Here is a 24098-nt window from a genome sequence, read left to right as displayed (position 1 = left end):
TTTTTTCCTTCTACCTGTCCTACCAATATTAAAGCGACTATTCCAGGATGCCTTAGTATGTGTGCCTATAAGTCTCTCTCTTCTTTTAACTATATTTTTCCAAACGCTTCTTTCTTCATCTATTTACCGCAATACGTCTTCATTTGTCACTTTATCCACCCGTCTGATTTTTAACATTCTCCTATAGCACCGCATTTCAAAAGCTTCTAATCTTTTCTTCTCAGATACTCCGATCGTCCAAGTTTCACTTCCATATAAAGCGACACTCCAAACATACACTTTCAAAAATCTTTTCCTGACATTTAAATTAATTTTTGATGTAAACAAATTATATTTCTTACTGAAGGCTCGTTTAGCTTGTGCTATTCGGCATTTTATATCGCTCCTGCTTCGTCCATCTTTAGTAATTCTACTTCCCAAATAACAAAATTCTTCTACCTCCGTAATCTTTTCTCCTCCTATTTTCACATTCAGTGGTCCATCTTTGTTATTTCTACTACATTTCATTAGAGGGTATACTGAAATGAAACGACTAGCACTAGATAGGGAATCTTGGAGAGCTGCATCAAACCAGTCAAATGACTGAAGACAAAAAAAAATTATAAAAAAACCTTTACGATAAATAATAATAATTCAATAATAAAAAAATATCAAAAGTTATCAATGAAATAAAATTTTCTGTACTTTTCATTTTATATACATGTGTATATTTAATTTAACAGATGTACCTGGAAATCATGTGGGGCCCACACACCTTAATTTTTTTATTTATTAACTTGAAAATACAAAAAAGAACGCTGTTTTTCAGAACATTTTAAGAAAATTAAAATATTTACATGTGTATCTAACCCTTATTTAATACTCTGCCGAATTTTAATTTAGTTAAATGATTTTTAAGAAAGCCAACGTCGTTTTGTAAACAAGTAAAAACAAATTCATTAATTTGCCGAACGTTTTGCTTTAAATTTAGATAGTAGTTGTACCCATTAGAGGAACAAAAATTCAACTATAACAATATTAACTCGAAATAAAATTCTAGAGCCGAGTAATGGACGTAGATTTTAAATTACTTTTTGTATAAAATGGTTCGCCTGCTACGGTAAATTTTCTGAACAGTTTGATTAGAATGAATTATAATTGAAATTAACTTAAATTTTTTTCGATGCTAAAATATTGTTTAATTGGAGCTGTGCATGCGTGAAAAAGCTATTTTTTTTTTTTTTGTTTAGTGTTCAGTTGAAGGAAAAATATGGAATCTAAATATAGTAAATAAATATCATTACATATACGGAAAACAGCATAATCTACACAGTAATCTCTGAAAAAATCCTCTGACAGATGAAAAGCTTCGATAAAACGTAAAAATCACGAAAGAAAAAAAGTTGGAGGTGGAACGACTGACTACATGTAACGTAAAAAATGTATGAACTTTAATTAAATTTACTGATGGTCAATGTTCATCGTTCGTCATTTATTTAAAATCTAAAATAGAACTTTTTTCAGAGCGACAAGAGCTGTCGCTCAACATTACCTCTCTCTCTGTCTTTTAAGATTTATTTGAGTAACACCGCCGGCATGTGCCAGTTTCAAATAAATTTCTGAACGCCTATCTTACTTACTGTTTTACGACTCACCAATATGGCGAGTGCATTTTGTAATGTATTATTATTGTTATTATAATTATTATTATTATTATTATTATTATTTTCCCCGTAGTGATGGATTTACAATAGTTTCCATTTTACTGGAATTATAAGTAATTATGGAAACGACAAAAATTGAGGTGGACATCACATAACTTCTTTGTACGGTTTTTTTTTTTTAAATAAGAGGTTAATAATTATTAATAAATCAATATATATAAATAAAAAAATAAAAAGATAAAAAAAGGAGATGAAGTCTGATTCGAACCGATTTGTCTTCTCCTAAGATTCAATCAAATATTTCATTGATTAAAATTTTATTTGGCTGTAACTCTGGAACCGATGAAAATAAGTACCACTTATGATATATCGTTGAAAAGTTCTCAATGAGAGCTTAATACTTCAGTTAAGGAAAGTCAAAAATCCAGATTTTTTTGATATTTTTGACACTTATAGTTATGTCGATTGCAATCAAATAGGAGAAGTGCACAACCATATATTACAACAGTACTAAATCCAAAATTTCAACATCCTACGGCTAATCGTTTTTGAGTTATGCTAGATACATACATATATACGTACATACAGACGTCAACGAACTATGTTTACAGTTCTAAACATGACATAACTTAAAAGTGAAATGAAAATGGGGGAAAAATAAAAAAATAAGCCTGAAAACATTATATTTCAGTTCATTAGATTTGTAATAAAGAATACTTTCAAAAAATACCTCGAATTTTGTTGGACAATGTTTTTTTTTTCTTCCATTTGATGAACCGCAGGACTCGATTATGTCACTTTTTCCCCAAAAAGGTAGGTTTACGAATCGCGCCGCTAGGTAGCAGTAATTGATAGTACTAAATAGCGTACAAAAACTTGATAATGTAATTTAAATAATACAATTTTAAAGAAAATACACTACATTTTGTTTTAATAGTAAATGCTCTTATGTAAACGAAAGTACAAAAGATGAAACAAGTTTTTTAATTCCCATTATTTCATTAAATAGTTTACAAGAGATTATAGCCGCTTATAGAACACAAAAAACATGTACAGTAGGAAAGTAGTGCAAATGTGGCAACAAAGATTTATTACATAAAACAGAAAAAAATTCGATCGGGAAAATTTCTATTCTACAATTAGAAATATTTAAACTAATCGATAGAGAAATAAAAAAAAGTTAATTTAATAATAATAATACAAAAAGTATGTTCACGGATACGATAAAAATTGAGGGTTATACTTTCAAAGTAATAAGTGCAATATTTCATCACGGATCTTCGATTCCTGAAAATCGTTATACTAATTTTATTAAAAAAGAAAAAATACGGAATCAAGTATATGACTTATCATCAAAAATATTTGCCGAGAAATTAAAAAAAAATATATATATAAATTTGTTTGATCTAGAAAGGCAATGAATTTTAATAATAAATCCATAAAATATTTAGTAATTCATAAAAAAAATAAAAGAATAATCTAAGAAAACGCAGTGATATCAAAAAAAAATTATAATATAATTGTAAACCGTTCGGTAAGAGTCTCGCAGATATCATTGGATGAATGGCTGGTAGAAAGCATGCTACAGATATCCCCTAACAAATCCTGTTGTTTGGTGTTTTCAGGTAGAAGATCTATTAGAAACCTCAATATAAACATTAGAGGAGAGAGAATTAAGGAGGTCAAAGAAGCAAAGTATTTAGGGGTTCTTTTGGATAAAAGCCTAAGATTTAGCAAACACGTAGAGATGATTTGTAACAAGGTCACCCCTTTGATTAAGGCATTGAGGACTCTTATCCAGAACCATGGTACACCGAAAATTGTAATAAGGAGACTGATAACTGCGGCTACCACGTCAGCAATTTTATATGCGGCCCCGATATGGGGAGATACAATGAATATTCAGAGAAACAAAACAAAATTAAAAAGAGTACACAGGCTTACTTTACTGCGTGTAGCCGCGGGATACAGAACAGTGTCATACGACGCGTTGTGTATACTAACGAAGGTTCTACCCATTGATTTACAAATTAAACAAAGAACATTTAGATATAGGGGTATGTCCAAAGATGAGATTGAACGGCTAATTGATCAAGAGTGGCAGGATACATGGACACACTCTAGAGTTGGGGATTGGACCAGGCGACTAATCCCCAACATAAATATGTGGACTAGTAATAGAATAGGTAATGTAGATTTTACATATACGATACAACTGTTGACGGGGCACGGCTCGTTCGGTCATTATCTGTTTAGAATTGGAAAAAGACCTACCCCACAATGTGTGTACTGCCCAGAGACTGATGATGCGGAACACACTGTGTTTGTATGCCCAAGATGGGCTCCAAATAGAAGAGAAATTTCGGACAACGGACTTACACCTGAAAACCTCTTAAATTGGATGGTCTATAGTGACGATAACTGGGATTGGTTCCGAAGGTTTGCCGGGGAAATCTTACGCACCAAGGAAGAAGAGGACAGAAGAAGGGGTTTGTGAAATTAGGGTAGGGAGGACAGTCCCTCCGTGGAGGGCCCGTACGCCGTGGTGTGCGGGTTCCTGAGAAGGGGGGGAACTCCTGGGGAGTGTGGGACAAATTAAAGATCGAGTCCCGGTTGGCGGTGCTGCTCCTGCGGGTGCCTCGGTGCTTAGTGGGGGCGGTACCGCTGATCAGAGGCAAAGACATAATGACCGAGACCCGGTTCCCTGCTGAGGGGATGGGAGGTGGCGTAGCCATACCCCGTCTCCGAGGCGGGGGATTAGAGGCAGGCGAATAAAATAAAATTAAAGATCCGAGACCGGGGGAGCTAACCTGCCGGGCCGGGTGTACAACCGGTGGGCGGGGGACACTCCCTTAGAGTAAAAGGACACTCTCCCCGACTGAGTATACTTAAATGGATATCCGGTCGGGGTGAGTAGGGGAAGGGTAAAAAAAAAAAAAAAAAAAGATATCATTGGATTTGAATACTAGATCATGGATACCGGTGTTCTTTGGTGGTTGGGTTTCAATTAACCACACATCTCAGGAACGGTCGAACTGAGAATGTACAAGACTACACTTCATTTACACTCATACATATCATCGTATGAAGAATTATCTAAACGGTAGTTATCGGAGGCTAAACAGGAAAAGAGAGAAGTAATAAATAATTAATTAGGTTGGGTCAGCTCTTGATGATTGCGGTTGCGTTTTTCTCGCTCCGAGTGTTCGTGGTTGTTATTGCAGTTTTCGTTAATTGTTCTGTTGCTTTTTCGGTTTGTTGTTTAGTAGTTCTACTGCGTTTTTATTCTTTTATTTTCTTTTTTATTTGTATCACTATGTAAATTTTTACTAATTTTCTATTTTGCGTCACCCAAAATATAACTACACACGGATTTGAATACTAGATCGTGGATACCAATGTTCTTTGCTGGTTGGGTTTCAATTAACCACACATCTCAGGAATGGTCGAACTGAGACTGTACAAGACTGCATTTCATATACACTCATACATTTCATCCTCTGAAGTATTATCTCAATGGTAATCACCGGAGGCTAAACAGGAAAAAGAAAAAGAAAGGGTCGTTCTTGATTACGCTACATTGTTGTCTGTAAGTTGTTGCGTTGTAGAATCTTTGATTACGTATGAGTTATTACGTTTTAAAATGAATAGGAAAATCGATGTTACTACCGACTGTGAAATACGTGGAATCATACCTTTTTAAACCATCAAAATGTTAAGCCGGCTGAAATTCATAGGCAGTTGCTTTTTGTGTACCGTGATATTGTAACGACTGAAAGAAACGTCCGAAAATGGTGTCAAAGGTTTAGAAATAATAGAATTAATGAGCAAAAGGAAGAAGTATGAGGAGGCCCTCGACAATCACCGAGGATTTGTTGAAACGCGTCGATGATGAAATCAGAAAAGATCATCGGTCAAGGATTTCTGACTTGCCCGTTTTTTTCCTGATTTTTTGAAGAGCTGTTATCGGTCGCATCGTTCATGACCATTTCGGCTTCAGAAAGGTTTGTGTACGTCGGATGCCGCACATCTTAACAGAACGTCACAAAATAAAATCCGAACGGGATCTGCTTTCGAATTGATGCGCTTAACAGAAAAAGGTGATGAGTTCCTTAATTCAATCGTTACCGCCGATGAAACATGGATTTCGTATTACACGCCAGAGTGAAAACGACGGTAACGTGAATTACATCATCTTAAATCATTAATCAGAACAAAGGTCAAGCCTTAGACATTTGGACGCAAACTGATGATCCCAGTCTTTTGGGTTCGGTTTGGCATACTTCTGATCGATTTCATGCCACGTGGAACGAGTATAAATGCAGAAAACTACTGCGAAACTCTACGTAAGTTACGACGCGCCATACAAAATCGGTGACGTGGGTGGCTGACCTACGGCGTCGTCCTGCTGCACGCCCACATGTTGCGGGTCCGACACGTGATTTACTGACAACATTTGGATGGGAAATTTACGATCACTCATCATATAGTCCGGACTTAGTTCCTTCTGATTACCTTCCTTCTTTTGGTTCGTTTAGGAATTTAAAAAATGTTTGAGCGGTAAGGGATTCGTGGGTGACGATGAGGTTAAAAATGCTGTTAATCAGCGGCTAAATGGATAGGCGGTAGAAGAATATGACGAAGGTATATTGATGCCTTAATTGCCTTAATTCATATGGCGATTATATAGAAAATTAGTATAACATATGTAGTTAAGAGAAAAAAAATATTTATAAAGTTTTCAGAATAAATTTTTTTACAATTAAACGGTCTTTACTTTAGAGATAATCTCTTGTAAAAAATCAGGGACAAAAACACTTGCTTTCCACTTCCAAGAAAGAGACTGACAACACAAACGTTTTCAACACCCTAAAGAGATCGGAAATTGGAACGTATGAAAAACTGCGTGCAGGAACGCAAGACCCTAACAGTCCCTTAGAAGGAATTGGATAATGGACTGACGAAATAATCCTTTGCGGTCATAAAAGTGAAAAAAATAAAATCAAAGAAAAATATTTATGGCTGGATTGTCAATAAAACGTTATTAATATTTTTTTTTAACTAAATTAAAGCATTAAAGTAATTTTTCTCGTGTTGGCATTACTTTTTTTTTTTAAATTAAAAAGACTTTTATGGTTTTCTTACGTCATAAACCTTGTCCCGATGATGAGAATAATAATAAATTGTTATTATTGTAATTATAAATAGACTAAAGTAATCTGTTAATGCCAACCTGAAAACTAAGATCATTTAACTGAAAAAAGAATATTCTTTTCCATTTAACTCTAAGACTATAATTATTAGCAGATTTTCTTGCAGTAAATATTAATTAACATTTCTTTATAATACAAAATAATTAAATAGAATTTATATATTCTCCGACTGATTTGTTTCATAAAATTAATATTTTATTTTATAACTAATGAATTAGTGTAAATTTACCGATCGATCATTGTGGTAGTGTGGTAACCTCTCTTCCTTTCATCCAGAGGTCCCAGGTTCGAATCCCGGTACGATATACGCTACAAATTTTCATATTTCCACGCAAATTTCTTTGTAAGAAACTTGGGAGGTGTGGAAGCTTACTGTGGTTAATTAATTCGTCAATCAAAATAAATATTTTTTTTTTTTAAGTTGTGGAATAAGAAAGCTGACAAAGGTGTTGTTATACTTATCTAGTATTGGTTATTTATTCTTATTTTAGTGGAAATGAAGACTTGATATGGACACCACATGACTTCCTTGTACGCCTATTAATTTACATATACACATTTTTTTTTTGAATGAAAAGTACGTAAAATTCTATTTCATTAATAACTTCTCATATTTTTTTTATTATTATTCAATTATGAATTATCGAAATTCTTTTTTTCTTTTTTTTTTTATAATCAGAAGTTAATAGTTATTAATAAATCAATATATTTAAGTTAAAAAAAAAGGAGATGTCTGATTCGAATTGATGTGCCTTCCCCTTGTAAGATCCAAATATTTCATTAATTAAAATTTTATTTGTCTATAATTCTGGAACCGATGAAAATAAGTACCACTTATGATATATGGTTGAAAAGTTCTAAATGAGGACTTATTACTGCAGTTTAGAAAAAGTAAAAAATCCAAATTTGTTTTTGGAATTTGGGTTTTTTTGCACATTTTTGGTTCAGTCGATTGCAACAAAAAGGGAAAGTGCACAATTAGATGTTACAACAGTCCTAAATCCTAAATTTTAACATCCTACCGGTAATCGTTCTTGAGTTATGCAAGATACATACATCACACCGAAACTAGTCAAAATGGATTCAGCGTTGGTCAAAATGGATATTTCCGTTGAAATTTAAAAACCGAAATTTTTCGCGATTACAATACTTCCTTTACTTCGTACAAGGAAGTAAAAACGTAAAATAATTTTAAAAAACTGTATTTTTTTACTTTATTTTGTTCCCCATGCCAATATTTCCCCCCAAAGTATTTTTTGGGGTCACTTTACTATTATGTTAAGAAGTACGTAAAAAAAATTCTTTTAAAAAATATGCAATACATAAAATGATAGCTTTTTCGATTTTTGGGGAAGGAATAGAATTTGGAGCAAATTTTTTTAATAGTAAAATGATCCTTTTTTTTAGTGGAAGATCACATACTAAGCTTGATATGAAGTGGGATTATGTTTGCAAAATTTGAGAAAATTGACTTTTTTTTTTTTTTTTCCTGTTTAGCCTCCGGTAACTACCGTTTAGATAATTCTTCAGAGGATGATATGTATGAGTGTAAATGAAGTGTAGTCTTGTACATTCTCAGTTCGACCATTCCTGAGATGTGTGGTTAATTGAAACCCAACCACCAAAGAACACCGGTATCCACGATCTAGTATTCAAATCCGTGTAAAAATAACTGGCTTTACTAGGACTTGAACGCTGTAGTAACTCTCGACTTCCAAATCAGCTGATTTGGGAAGACGCGTTAACCACTAGACCGACCCGGTGGGTTTAAATTGAGAAAATTGACTTATAAGTAATTATCAATCCTTTAATAATATTGACCCCAAATTTTTATCAGCAAATTACTCGATATACATAACTCACTGCAAAAGACAATTTTGATGTAATTACATCAAAATTGGTCATCCAGTAAAACTTTATTAAGCTTTCTAACACACGAATACACGTACAGAAGTATGTATAGAACATTACCTCTTTTTATTTTTATTTTTTGTGATCCCTGGGCCCTAAAACGCCAAGAAATACAAAAAAAAACTCATAACTCATTTTTTGATTGATAAATTAGAGGAACCGTACTTTCCTTCATACAGCATAGCTCTACAGATATCATACCGGAAAAATAAAACAATATTTAAAAGTCAAATTAATTTCTTGTTTTTCTATATTTATTTAAAGTATAATTAATTGTTAAACTAATTTTGTTAGAGTTAGCTTATATAGAAATTATAATCTTATCTTCTTCTTCAGTAACGATCAGAAGATCGCTTCTGAAAAAATAACTAAACCGCTTTCATATTCGTTCCTCCGACTAAACTAGAAAAGGGAATGAACAAGGAACGTTCCGTGCACACGCGGAGTAAAGAAAAAACTATCTTCCACCAGCACGCCTGATTCGACACTGCAAGAGTGACAATGCTTTCTGTCCCTCGCAGTCTCGCGTGCAGCTTCCTATTTCCGCGTGCACACAACACCCAAACACCACGCCGTCTAGAACTGTGAACCGCACAGTTCCATACAAAAACGTTTGTATCTTTTTCATAAACTGGGGGATGACTGTTGACATTAAACTTAAGGAATATATATTGTACAAGTATAAAGAAAGAATTAAAGAAAAAAGGAATCATTATATTAAATGTTATCCATAATATCAAATGGAAATAGGGGGTGCTGCAGTTTCACAGTGCCTATACGCGAGCTGCCGCTGAAAAAACCGGTTGTTTGTAAAAAGGAAAGATTACGTAAGAACTCAGTGTTGCTGAAAAAAAAATGTTGAACGTTTTAGGGAATTTTTCTTGTCTACTCCTAAAAAATAGTTTAGGAAGGCTAACCACCTTCCTAAAACTAGCGTTAATGATAATGGGGTATTTTATAGAAATGCTTACCGATTACGCTTTGCGTGCCGGCTGCGTGATCGAAATGTTGAACATGAAGATGATAACTTTCTTGTTCGTTTTGTATTTAATGATAAATCAACATTTCATCTTAGAGGAAAAGTTAGTATATATGATATCCGAATCTTCTTCTTTTTCCTGTTTAGCCTACGGTAACTACCGTTCAGATAATTCTTCAGAGGATGATATGTATGAGTGTAAATGAAGTGTAGTCTTGTACATTCTCAGTTCGACCATACCTGAGATGTGTGGTTAATTGAAACCCAACCACCAAAGAACACCGGTATCCACGATATAGTATTCAAATCCGTGTAAAAATAACTGAATTTACTAGGATTTGAACGCTGGAGCTCTCGACTTCCAAATCAGCTGATTTGGGAAGACGCGTTCATCACTAGACCAACCCGGTGGGTTATAATGTCCATATCAAGCGATCAGAAAATCTCCATGGATTATTTATAATGCAAAAGTGATTCCTAAAATTAAATGTTTCTGTGCGATCTCTGTATGGCAAATTCTTTTTCGCTGAAGTGAACGTAATATGTTCGTTATTTTTTTTTTTAACCTCCGAGATCACCGTTTTTCAGAGGATGAGATGAATGACATTTTTTGTAGGGTGTGAAAAATGCCATCCCAGACTGGGATTCGAACCCGGCACCTCCGGATAAATGGCTGAGACGCTACCACTTGCGCCACGGAAGCCGGTATGCGTTTCTTATGTGGATTCATTTTCCTTTACCTGCAAGATGGATTAAAAAATATTTATTAGGTGTTATTCTTGTTTGAAATATCGAAAAAATGTACAATGTTTTTGCATAGCTATATATAAGACTATACGTAACTGTTTGTTTATCCGTTACCCGTTAAAGTAGAATCGTTATAACGATTGTACTTTTTGCTACTTCATTTTGAAAATAATATAGTATTTTTTTTTTTTTTTTTTCAGTTAACGCTTGTTACTACAACCGCAGATGCTGAAGTTAGAGATCAGCGGTTATTAGATGTGCACAATTTCTGTTCTCCACATTTGGTAAGTTCAAAAATACACGATTGTATCAATGTTTAACTATATAAAAATTTTTTTCATAATTTTATGTTTACTAGTGGATCCAACAATGCTTCGCTATCGCTAAATTTGAGAGTACGAATTAAATATATTTTGTATTATATTTGGCATATGTAATCTATTTCGTTCATTTTATTCTGCTGTTTCTTCCCCTATTTGATTTCTTCTGTATTTTCTCATTCTCTTTGCTCAAATTATTAAATTTTATAATAGTTTTATTTTGTATATAAATATTAAAATATTAAAAATAATAAAATATTACAAAAAATAATTGAAGAACATAAGAAAGAAGCTGTAATAAAAAAGTGAGTCCGACAAGGATGTTCCCTATCCCCGTTACTTTTTAATCTTTACATAGAACTAGCAGTTAATGATGTTAAAGAACAATTTAGATTCGGAGTAACAGTACAAGGTGAAAAGATAAAGATGCTACGATTTGCTGATGATATAGTAAATCTAGCCCAGAGTAAAAAGGATTTAGAGGATGAACGGCATAGATGAAGTCCTACGCAAGAAATACCGCAAGAAAATAAACAAGAACAAAACAAAAGTAATGAAATGTAGTAGAAATAACAAAGATGGACCGCTGAATGTGAAAACAGGAGGAGAAAAGATTATGGAGGTAGAAGAATTTTGTTAATTGGGGAATTAGAATTACTAATGATGGACGAAGCAGGAGCGATATAAAATGCCGAATAGCACAAGCAAAACGAGCCTTCAGTAAGAAATATAATTTGTTTACATCAAAAATTAATTTAAATGTCAGGAAAAGATTTTTGAAAGTGTATGTTTGGAGTGTCGCTTTATATGGAAGTGAAACTTGGACGATCGGAGTATCCGAGAAGAAAAGATTAGAAGCTTTTGAAATGCGGTGCTACAGGAGAATGTTAAAAATCAGATGGGTGGATAAAGTAACAAATGAAGAGGTATTGCGACAAATTGATGAAGAAAGAAGCATTTGGAAAAATATAGTTAAAAGAGGGGAGGCCACATATTAAGGCATCCTGGAATAGTCGCTTCAATATTGGAGGGACAGGTACAAGAACATAATTGTGCAGGCAGGCAACGTTTAGAATATGTAAAACAAATTATTAAGGATGTAGGATGTATTCTGAAACGACTAGTACTAGATAGGGAATCTTGGAGAGCTGCATCAAACCAGTCAAATGACTGAAGACAAAAAAAAAAGTAAATCAATAATTATTAATATTATTATTTCCGTTTTTTTTTTTTTTTTTTTTTTTTTTTTTTGTTAACTTAAGAAAACAATCAATTGTACAGTAATAATTTACTATTATTTTTTTTTGTTCTTCGAATTCACGATATATTTACCACAGTTCAACCTCACCAAAACCAATATTATATAAATCATTGAAAAAAAAAACGTATAAATAAATAACCAAAAACTTCCTTTACAAAATTTAATATCGTTGTATATATTTATAAATATCATCTATATCGATTGGCATTGTTCTATATCGATTGTTGTCTGTGTCAATATCAACTTCCCCAGACAGTTATTATCTGAGACCAATATTTTGTTCTTTTGAACCGTATTGTTATTTAAATACGTTAACATTCCCGGGTCGAATAATAACAAATTGCGAAATTTTCATCGAAATCGGTTAAATAATTTACGAATTATTATAACACACACAAAACGAAGATTGATTTTTAATTATATTATCACGTGTTCGAAGCGCGACCAGGATATTGACAGATTGACAAATGAAAATGTTTACATAATTACAAGTTATTGGTTTAAAAATGTAAATAAAACAAGGAACATCATTAATAATAATAATGACAATGGTAATAAATAATAAAAAAATCAGAGTAATCATAAATCACAATAATATTCCCCTTGGAATGGGTTGGTGGCGGGAGAAATGCCAAGTAAATCAAATAACGAGAATTAAATTTAACCCTAGAAATGGATAGTAACGAATCGGGTTTCTCCGCTAGTGATCGGTACATTCCGGTATAGTTCATTATTTTATGAAGAAAAACAATCAAATAAATTAATAAAAAAATATATTAAAAATTTTTTTTAAACACTACTATTAAATCTTTTTTTTCTCCCATACCTAGGAAGGTGGACCAGCTAATGCATTGCACACCCTCAGAGGTTGCCTTTACCTCTAACCTACTGATACCCCGCGGGATCCGGCTATTCCGTTCCCCTCGGGGGTCGTTCACACAGTAGGCAGGGACTGGGTCTTTTATATCCCTGCCTCTAACCGTACCCTCTCCCTAGGGAGGGATCCAGGTGGGTCTCGGTCTTTTTTTTATTACCCACAAACTCAGGGGATCCCCGGTCAGTCATCAAGAGTGGTCCATCTCAGCGAACCACCCTCTCATGAGCAGAGCTGCCTCTGTTAGACCCTAATCTTCAGGTTAGTTTCACTCAACAGCATCTCGTTCCTTTATAATATTCACGACTTCGTCTTTATAATATTCACGACTAAAGTTGCTACGGCGTTCCATTCACGATAATCCTTTAACATGTATTGTACGGTATTATCCGGTGTCAGTCTTTGAATAGCCCACGTGTACCTCAGTTCGTCCCACCATTGACACAAGTATATCGTGTGTTCCACGATCTATTTCTTCACAGTATTGGCAAACCGGTTCGGGCCGACTGCCAAAGCGGTAGAGGTAAGGTAACGCATGTTAATGCGTTTGATTTAAGAGTGGTGTTTTAACATTTTTTTTATATATTTTTTATTTTCTACTTTTTAGTCTTCATAAATGTATCCTTTACAGCTACCCTAGCGCACAGGTTTGAGCATATTTAGCGAAACATCGGATCGGTACGTTTTACAGTTGGTGAGTACAATTAAAACATAAGGCTAAATGATTTAATTTCCGGATAACCAAGATCCGGTCGGTCAAGAGTGTACCCGATGCGTTAAATATTTACCGCTCGACCTGCTGATACATACGCCGTTTGAATCGTGAAAATCGGACGAGCGGTTGCCGAGATATTACGGTGAAACCCCATCCCGCCCCCTCCAATATTTCCGAACGGCGCCCCGCGAGCATTTGAAAATATTATCATCCGATGGGTATCACTGGTAGCGGATAGGATTATCACCCCACCCCGGGGAGGAGAAGTTTTCAGAGCGCTAAGACCGACCCTTTTCGAAATATTTGTGATTTTCTTCCGAAAATTCGGATCCGGTTAAAAAATACTAAATTTTCCCAAACCTTCGATATACATATATATAAATACATACAATATATATACGAATAAAGTATATAGGATATACACACATATATATATATATATATATATATATATATATATATATATAATAAACCATTTTTAAGAAATAAATTCTTTTTTTAAAAATACAAATCAACGGATAACCAATAACTAAGAATTTCCGGATATATGTTGATATAAAGATTTTTATTTATTTTGATGTGGGGGCCACATCCTCTGAATTCTTGAAACGGTTTTTATAAATACGTACCCTGTATAAATATCGCTGTTTTTTCCTAATTGTCTATTCCACTGAACTAAGGACCGTCACGGTATACAGTTTTTTTTTTTCACTAAATTATAATTACTTTTTAACCTTGCTGAATAACATTGTAAAAATTGGTCCATTTTTTTTTAAATAACCCGTGGCGGAGCGGTAGCTTCTAAGCCTTTCATCCAGAGGTCCTGGGTTTGAATCCTGGTCACGCATGGCATTTTTCTTACGCTAAAAATGTCCATTCTCATAGGGCAAAACAACCAAAGCAGTCGAGGCATGTAACTCATCGAGTTGGTCTAGTTGTGAACTCGTCATCAAATCAGCTGATTTCGAAGTCGAGAGTTCTAAGGTTAAATTCTAGTAAAGGCAGTTACATTTATACGGATTTGAATACTAGGCTATGGATACAGGTGTTCTTTGGTGGTTTGGTTTCAATTAATTACAAATCTCAGAATACAAGAATACACTTCATTTATATTCACACATATCGTTCTATGAAGTAACACCTTACGATGGTTCCGGAGTCTAAACAGAAAAAGCAAAAAAAAGTCGATGCCCGTCATCTCAAAAAAAAAAATTATTCCACTAAATTAATATTTAAGCTCGGAAACAAAGTGAGGTGAATGTGAACTTACTAAAAAAATATATATTTTTTTAAAGTTTTAATTCTCAAGATTGAAAATTCACCCAATTTCCAAATGTACATGGTATGAATATTAATGTTGTAATATGGAAACATTTTCAAAAAAATATCTACAATTGGATCCAACTTGAAATTTTGAATTTTTCTCATAATTTTTTTTACTTTACCTGATTTTTTTTCAAGTGGTTATTTAGAAAACATGTTTATTTGATGTAGCTAATGGGCCAATATATATATATATATATATATATATATATATATATACAAAACAAAAGTAATGAAATGTATTAGAAATAACAAAGATGGACCACTGAATGTGAAAATAGGAGGAGAAAAGATTATGGAGGTAGAAGAATTTTGTTATTTTCGGAAGTAAAATTACTAAAGATGGACGAAGCAGGAGCGATATAAAATGCCGAATAGCACAAGCTAAACGAGCCTTCAGTAAGAAATATAATTTGTTTACATCAAAAATGAATTTAAATGTCAGGAAAAGATTTTTGAAAGTGTATGTTTGGAGTGTCGCTTTATATGGAAGTGAAACTTGGACAATCGGAGTATCTGAGAAGAAAAGATTAGAAGCTTTTGAAATGCGGTGCTATAGGAGAATATTAAAAATCAGACGGATGGATAAAGTGACAAATGAAGAGGTATTGCGTCAAATAGATGAAGAAAGTAGCATTTGGAAAAATATAGTTAAAAGAAGAGACAGACTTATAGGCCACATACTAAGGCATCCTGGAATAGTCGCTTTAATATTGGAAGGACAGGTAGAAGGAAAAATTGTGTAGGCAGGCCACGTTTGGAGTATGTAAAACAAATTGTTGGGGATGTAGGATGTAGAGGGTATACTGAAATGAAACGACTAGCACTAGATGATAGGGAATCTTGGAGAGCTGCATCAAACCAGTCAAATGACTGAAGACAAAAAAAATATATATGTATATATAAGTAAAAATGTAATTTGATTAACATTATTAAGTCGGACCAGAGGTTTTTTGCTGAATATTTTGAATAGTTTTGCAATTTTTCCGTAATTAATGCACAATTAGATCAATGCTATTTAAACACCGTATAGTAAATTTGAAATAGAATCTAACTTAAAGCCAAGTAAGAAAACTATTTTCCAGCAATTTAACTTTTATACTAACTTTTGGTAAAATTCAAAAATATATTTGCCATCTTTTTTTACTTCCTTGTATGAAGTAAAGGAAGTATTGTGATGGCGAAAACTTTCACTTTTCCGATTTCAACGGAATTATCCATTTTGACTATTTCGGCGTGAATGCTGTACGTACGTATGTATCTCGCATAACTAAAAATACATAAGCTATAGGATGTTGAAATTTTGGATTTAGAACTGTTGTAATATCTAGTTGTTCACATCTCCTTTTTGATTGTAATCGACTGAACCAAGAGTGTCCAAAAAAGCCCAAAATTCAAAAACATTTGGATTTTGGACTTTTTCTTAAATGCAGTAATCAGTCGTCATTGAGAGCTTTTTAACCATATATCATAAGTGGTATATATTTTTATCGGTTCCAGAGTTATAGCCAAACAACATTTTAATTAATAAAATATTTGGATCGTACAATGGGAAGACACATCGGTTCAAATCAGACTCCATCTCCTTTTTATTTTAATTTAAATATATTGATTTATTAATAATTATTTATCAGTGATTTAAAAAAAAAAATTACAATAAATTATAATTACATAATAACAATGAAAAATGAAGAATAGTTAATGAAGAAAAATTTTACGTGCTTTTCAAAATGTGTAAATGTAATTTTATAAGCATTAAATATGTGTATATGTAATAGATTTGATTAAACATCTGATTATTTAATATTAATTGAAAATTATAATTTAGAATCGTATTATTTTTAGGATTTGCTTGTTTAATTCCTGTTTGATTTTAATTAATTATTCTGGAATTTTGTGTTAGCCGGCTAACCAGGTTGTCAGGTGTCAGGTTATTATGCCATATTTCATGTCTGAGACCCCCCCACCTATAGCGGTTGAATACGGTGTGTTCCGCGTTGTCTACTTCCTGACAGTACGGAAACCTTGACGTCTGCCTTTTCCCGATTCTATTAAGGTATTTCCCGAACGACTCATATCCTGTCATCAACCGAGTAGTGTGGAAATTTAGTCCGGCTTTCTCCCTACCCAACCGCTCTTTCAGATTGGGAATAAGTCTCCTTGTCCACTCTCCTGTTTGAGCGGATGACCATGCGGTTTGCCAGTTGCTAACGACTGTGTCTTCTACCTCGGCTCTTGGCACACCTGCCGCCCTCATGATTGTTTTTTTTTTTTATTGTTATTTTTGAATTATTATTTACTGTAAATTTTATTTTGCAATTACAGGTTAATAATTATTAATAAATCAATATATTTAAATAAAAAAACGTTTTGAAAAAAAAGAAGAATTGAGATCGCGAAAAATGTCGGTTATCAAATTTCAACGGAAATATCCATGTTGACCATCACTGAATCCATTTTGACTAGTTTCGGCGTGACGTCTGTACGTACGTACGTATGTATCTAGTATGTATCATAAGTCAAAAACAATTAGCCGTAGGATGTTGAAATTTTGGATTTACGACTATTGTAACATGTAATTGTGCACCTCCCTTTTTGATTGCAATCGACTGAATCAAAAGTGTCCAAAAAAACCCAAAATCACCACAAAATTGAATTTTGGACTTTTGCTTTACTGCATTAGAAGCCCTCATTGAGAGCTATTTAACGATATATCGTAAGTTGTATTTATTTTCATCGGTTTCAGAGTTATAGTCAAATAAAATTTTAATTAATGAAATATTTGGATATGAGAGAAAAGGCACATCAGTTCGAAACAGATTTCTCCTTTTTTCTTAATTATCTTTTTAATATATATATATTGATTTATTAATAATTACTTACCTCTGATTATAAAAAAATTACGATAAATTATAATTCCATAACAATAAACAAAAAATATGAAGAAAAAAAATCAAAAGTTATTAGTAAAATAAACTTTTATGTACTTTTAAAATTGTGTACATGTAATTTAATAGGCATTATTAAGTATTTATATATGTAATATATTTGGTGAAATATCTGATTATTTAATATTAATTGAAAATTATAATTTAGAATCTTATTATTTTTGGATTTTCTAGTTTAATTTTAATTAATTATTCTGGAAATTTGTGTTTAATTTTATTTACATTAAGTTAAGTACAGAGTGATTGAAAAGTAGATCCTCACAAGAACAACATATACACTGAGACATACATTCCCGATCTTTAATAAATGTTAAAAAATTCTTATCTTTTAGTTCATTACTCCTCTGATATTGTCAGACAATATTCTCCCTAAGTCGGAGTCGATCATTATTTCGTTTATTTATTTTTTGTTTCCGTTCATTTAATCGCTCTTTGATTTGATATAATTCTTCTGATCTTAATTTGTGTACACGTTCTTTAGTTTTCAAATTTTCCCTCTTTTTATATTCATCGTCCTTTCTTAATCTTTTTATTACTTCCTTGGTCTTAACGTATTCTTCCTCTTTATATTTATCATCTTCCCTTAATTTTTTTATTCATCCCTTGTTCTTATCATTTTCTTCCCCTTCATATTCATCTTCTTGTAGTTTTTTGAGATATATTTTTTCGTGTTATCTTTCTTTTTCCCGTATGATTGTGTCTTTTTCATTTTCGATTATTCACCAAAAATTCCGATAACAAAAACTGAATATTTTTACTCCATAAAGTTGAAATAATGATTTGTAACCGGTATACAGGAGTTCACTAAACGGAATAATTTAATTATTTTTAACTTTTATTTATACGACACACTAGAAATCTTAAAATTTTGTTATCAGCAACTCACGAAGATACGGATAATACTGATCTAGTAATACGAATAATAAAGAAAAGAGACTTTTACTCAATCCTAATATTTCATGAATTAATAATTGTATAAATATTTTATGTTAATAAAAACGTTGTAACTGTCCACTTTATTAAAGAATTGGAGGATCGTATCTCACTTTCAAATGAAATAAGTTTAAATGAAGTGCAACAAAAAATGTGTACATGTAATTTAATAGACGTACAAGGAAGTCATATGGTGTCCACATGAAATTTTTTTAACTCAGATAGTTATTAAGATCGTTTGATACTTGTAAACATTTAGATTAAAATTGGCCGTTTAATTAAAAAAATTATTACTTAATTTGAAATACAGATTTCCGTGGCAGAGTGGTAGCTTTTAGCATTTTATCCGAAGGTCCCGGGTTCGAATCCTCATCAGTAATGACATTTTTCAATCGCTACAAATTTCCACTTTCATATTCCAAAGTAAAAACTTTTTTGTAAGCTTTTGTGGTGAATTAATTCATCAGTTAAAAAAATTTATTATTATCTATTAAATTTAAATAAGATTTTATAAATTTATTTTTATATCTTTTTGTTTCTATTTTACTTTAACTATTCTTTTCTCAGAGTCTATATCGTGTTTTAATTATTAATAATTTTGATTACGTAGACAGATGTTTTTTTTTTTAATAACTAAAGAGAGATCATAAATTAAGTAATATACTAAAACGTTCGTAAATTCAAAGAATTTTCAGTTCTAAAATATATATATATGTGCATAAAATGATAAGTATAATTAATAAATAATAAAAGTATTATATTTACGAATATAATTGTTTTTTTTTCGATATTTCTACAAATTTAATTGCATATTATTAAACTACACAAATATGGTAATGTATATTTACAAATTTCTGAACATTCATGCTTAGTCCTTCATAACTCATTAGCCTTTTAACCCTCGTTTTTCTTGTAATAAAATTCTGATGTGGACACCACATTACTTCCTTTGACGTCTGTTAAATTATATATACACATTTTTTTTTTAATGAAAAGTACATAAGATTTTATTTCATTAATAACTTCTCATATTTATTTCTATTATTGAATTACAATTTATCGTATTTTTTTTTTATAATGAGAGGTTAATAATTATTAATAAAACAATATATTTGAATTAAAAATAAAGATATGATTCAAACCGATGGGCCTCCTCTTCTAAGATCTAAATATTTGATTAATTAAAATTTCATTTGGCTATAACTCTGGAACCGATGAAAATAAGTACCATTTATGAATATCGGTGAAAAGCCCTCAATGAGGACTTATTACTGTAGTTAAGAAAAAGTCCAAAATCCAGCTTTTTGTTTGATTTTGAGCTTCTTTGGACACTTTTGGTGCAGTAGATTGGAATCAAAAGGGGAGCTGAAAAACTAGATGTTACAACAATCCTAAATCCACAATTTCAACATCCTAAGGCTAATCGTTTGTGAGTTATGCGAAATTCATACGTACGTACAGACGTCACGCTGTAACTAGTCAAGATGGATTCAGAGATGGTGAAAATGTATATTTCCGTTGATATTTGAAAACCGAAATTTTTTCTTGATCACAATATTTCCTTTACTTCGTATAAGGAAGTAAAAAATTAAATTAAAATCTCAAGTGAATTACAGTAATTTCATTTAAGAAACACATTTGTTCGTAATGAATTAACGTAATTTATTATTCTTGCATTGGTCAATTGTATTATTATTGTTATTATATAATTTAATTTTAAAAGAATCAACGCTTTAATTTTTCATTTAGATACTTATATATTTTGACTATATTTAACTTCAACTAGTTGAAGTTAAATTTTTGTGTGAAACCTTCGGTGTTAGAGGAAGGCGCGGAGATAGAGCTTCCACGAATCGGGTATTTCATAGATGAGCGTTGTAAATTATACTAGGTAGTCGTGGTTGAACCACCGGGTTGGTCTAGTGGTGAACGCGTCTTCCCAAATCAGCTGATTTAGTAGTCGAGAGTTCCAGCGTTCAAAAGTCCTAGTAAAGCCAGTTATTTTTACACGGACTTGAATACTAGATCGTGGATACCGGTGTTCTTTGGTGGGGTTGGGTTTCAATTAACCACACATCTCAGGAATGGTCGAATTGAGAATGTACAAGACTACACTTCATTTACACTCATACATATCATCCTCATTCATCCTCTGAAGTATTATCTGAACGGTAGTTACCGGAGGCTAAACAGGAAAAAGAGAAAGAGGTAATCGTGGTTGAAAGAGCTCTTAGTAGGTTGTGTAAATGTACTCATGGAAATGTCTACCGACGTATTTACACCGATAGCATCTAGATAGTAACCAAACTGATGACTGTGTTGTGTTAACAAGGTTTAGAAAACCTACCAGGTTGGCCTAATGGTAAACTCGTCATCGCAAATCAGCTGATTTTGTAGTCGAGAATTCTAAGGTTCAAATCGTAGAAAAGCAGTTCTTTTATACGGATTTGAATACTTGATCGTGGATACCGGTGTTTTTTGACGGTTGGATTTCAATTAACTCAGGAATGGTCGACCTGAGACTGTTCAAGACTACTCTTTATTGACACAAATCCTTTTTTTTTTTCCTCTACTCCCCTGGGCCGGTTCGACTGGTTGGTATTGCGCCACCCAGGGGAGTGTCTGATAAACTCTAACGAGCCTCTCCGCCTACCGGCTGAACGTCCGGCATGGCAGGTCGGCTCGCCGGTGTCAGCTCTTTTGAGTGATTTTCTGTTTGCCCATTTGGAAACCACGACATAACTCGAATAGCCGTAACGTGCCACCGGGTCTTTTCTTACTCTTCTTCTTCATCAGGACCTATCTAAACCCTTGGAGTCCTCAGTGGATCATTGAGAACGACACACCTCAGCGTGCCGTCTCTCACCACTGAGGCTGTCCATCCTACCCTATTTTACACTAGTAACCTAGTCGCCTTTCATCTATATCCTTCTCTGTTAATACTGCTACTATAAATTCTGTAACCTTCTTCCAGTTTATTTCGCTCCTCAACGTGTGCTCTAGGACCTCTGCTGGGCTCATACCTATTATGCCACAGTTCCTCCTTTTAATTGCCCACCTCTGGCAGCAGAAAAAAGTGTGTTCTGTATTGTCAATTCTCTCACAGTACATACATTCTGGACCTGGCCTTTTTTTTACACGTTGGAGGTACTCATTGAAATTTACACTCATTTACACTAAATTTGTACTCATTTACACTCATCCTCTGACGTAATACCTGAACGGTAATTACCGGAGGATAAACGAGGAAAAGGAGAAGAGAGTCCAAAAGACGAACTCCGGTGAACCCCATCATAGAACGGACGGGGGGGGGGGGTGTGGCGATCGGTATTGTCACAAGCCGGTTGTCTTCTCCTACGGGGGTCAGAATGAGAGAGAGATATCTTATTTATTCGTAATTGTGAAGTTTGTTGTACAAGAAATATTTTTTTTTAATATTTTATATTTTAAATCAGTTATTATTTTTGTATCTGTTTTATTTCATTATTTATTGTAATAATGAAAGTAATAGCAGGTAAGACAATTATAGAATCGTTTAAAATTATAAAAATTGTTTTATTTATTTATTTATTATTTAAATTGAATTAAATAGAACTCGTATAATAATAAGGACACAGTATTTTCACAATTGTCACGCGACCCACCTGTCTTCCTTCTTTATTTTTATTTTTATTTTTTTTTTTTTTTTATATTCGAACAACATTCGGAGTGGTTTGAAGTTGACATAACGTAGGAGTTCTATTTTATATTACAAAGAATTAGAGAACTGTGGGAAGAACAAGGATCGCTTGTCTCAACATCTATGGTTGCTAACCACAACTTTTCAGACAATGTTATTAACGACACTTGACCTCATCATTATACATACCTTCTTTTGATAATTTAAAAAAATATTATAATTAAATATTATTTTAAAATTATAATAAATTAAATTTTATTTTAATATGATTAAATAAAAGAAACCGATTTACGTGGCTGAGTATGTAGCATCTCGGCATTCCGTGCGGAGGTTCCGGGTTCGAATTTCGATCAGGCGTGGTATTTTTTTCATACGCTACCATTTCCCACCTGGCTAATGACCATAATTTGTTGATGCCCCCGCTTTTTCATCATAAAAAACTGTTTAACTCATTAATTTAATTTTTTTTTCAAAAATTAATATTTATTTTTTTTTTAAATAAAATCGTTTGTTTATAATCAACGAATTCTATAAATTATCTAGTGAATTTTTTTTATAAGTATTGTAGGCAATTTATAAATTATATTGTAAATTAAAATAAGGCAAGAGAGGGAGAGAGAGCTATAGACTGTCCTTGTTTTGATGTCGTTAGATAAAAATTAAACATAATAATGAAATAAACCTTTTTGGTTTCCAAATATTATAGAATATAATTGTTACTTCCTTGTACAAAGTAAAGGAAGTATTTTAATCGCAAGAAATTCGGTTTTCAGATTTCAAAGGAAATTCACCATCCCTGAATCCATTTTGACTAGTTTCGGTGTGACGTCTATACGTACGTATATATCCCGCATAACTCAAAAACTTTTAGCCGTAGAAAGTTGAAATTTTGGATTTAGGTCTGCTGTAACATCTAGTTGTGCAACCTCCCCTTTTGATTGCAAAAGACTGGAACAAAGTGTCCAAAATAGAACAAAATACAAAAAAAAATTTGGATTTTGGTTATTTTTTAATTGCTGTAATATTCCCTAATTGAGAGCTTTGAACGATATATCATAACTGGTACTTATTTTCATCGGTTCCAGAGTTATAGCCAAATAAAATCTTAATTAATGAAATATTTGGATCTTACAAGGGGAAGACATATTGGTTCGAATCAAATTTCATTTCCTTTTTTTTAAATTTTTTTTTATTATAACTATTTATTAATAATTATTAACCCGTGACTGTAAAAAAATGTTACAGTAAATAATAATTCAATAATAACAATTAAAAAAATTGAAAAAAAAATCAGAAGTTGTTAGTGAAATAAAATTTTATGTATTTATTTTTTTTCTATTTTTACGGGCATCGACTGCTAAGGTCATTAGCCATCGTCACATTCTTTATAAGAAATTATTATCTCCATCAGGATCGTCATATATAAGGGTGTAAAGGGCCCTTACATTTTATTTAAAAACACAAACTTCACAATAAACATTAAGACATAAAAGACAAGGACAATCACAAACACTTATGGGGTGTAAAGGGCCCCAATATTAAAATTTGAGAT

At 32.6% G+C, this 24098-nt stretch overlaps 1 protein-coding gene across 1 annotated transcript in view; it reads left to right on the top strand.

Moving 5' to 3' along the window:
* Window positions 1-24098, top strand: part of Reck (Reversion-inducing-cysteine-rich protein with kazal motifs) — a 757413-nt gene that overhangs the window by 551663 nt on the left and 181652 nt on the right. Inside the window, exon 3 of the mRNA XM_075353978.1 lies at window positions 10694-10777. Within this exon, the coding sequence (XP_075210093.1) occupies window positions 10694-10777 (84 nt within the window). The remainder of the gene's footprint in view (window positions 1-10693; window positions 10778-24098) is intronic.

This window comes from Lycorma delicatula, chromosome 1 (genome assembly GCF_047948215.1).
Source record: "Lycorma delicatula isolate Av1 chromosome 1, ASM4794821v1, whole genome shotgun sequence".
In the NCBI taxonomy this organism is placed as follows: Eukaryota; Metazoa; Arthropoda; class Insecta; order Hemiptera; family Fulgoridae; genus Lycorma; species Lycorma delicatula.
Note: the sequence above shows the minus strand (reverse complement) of the source record. Positions and strands in the feature narration are given on the sequence as shown.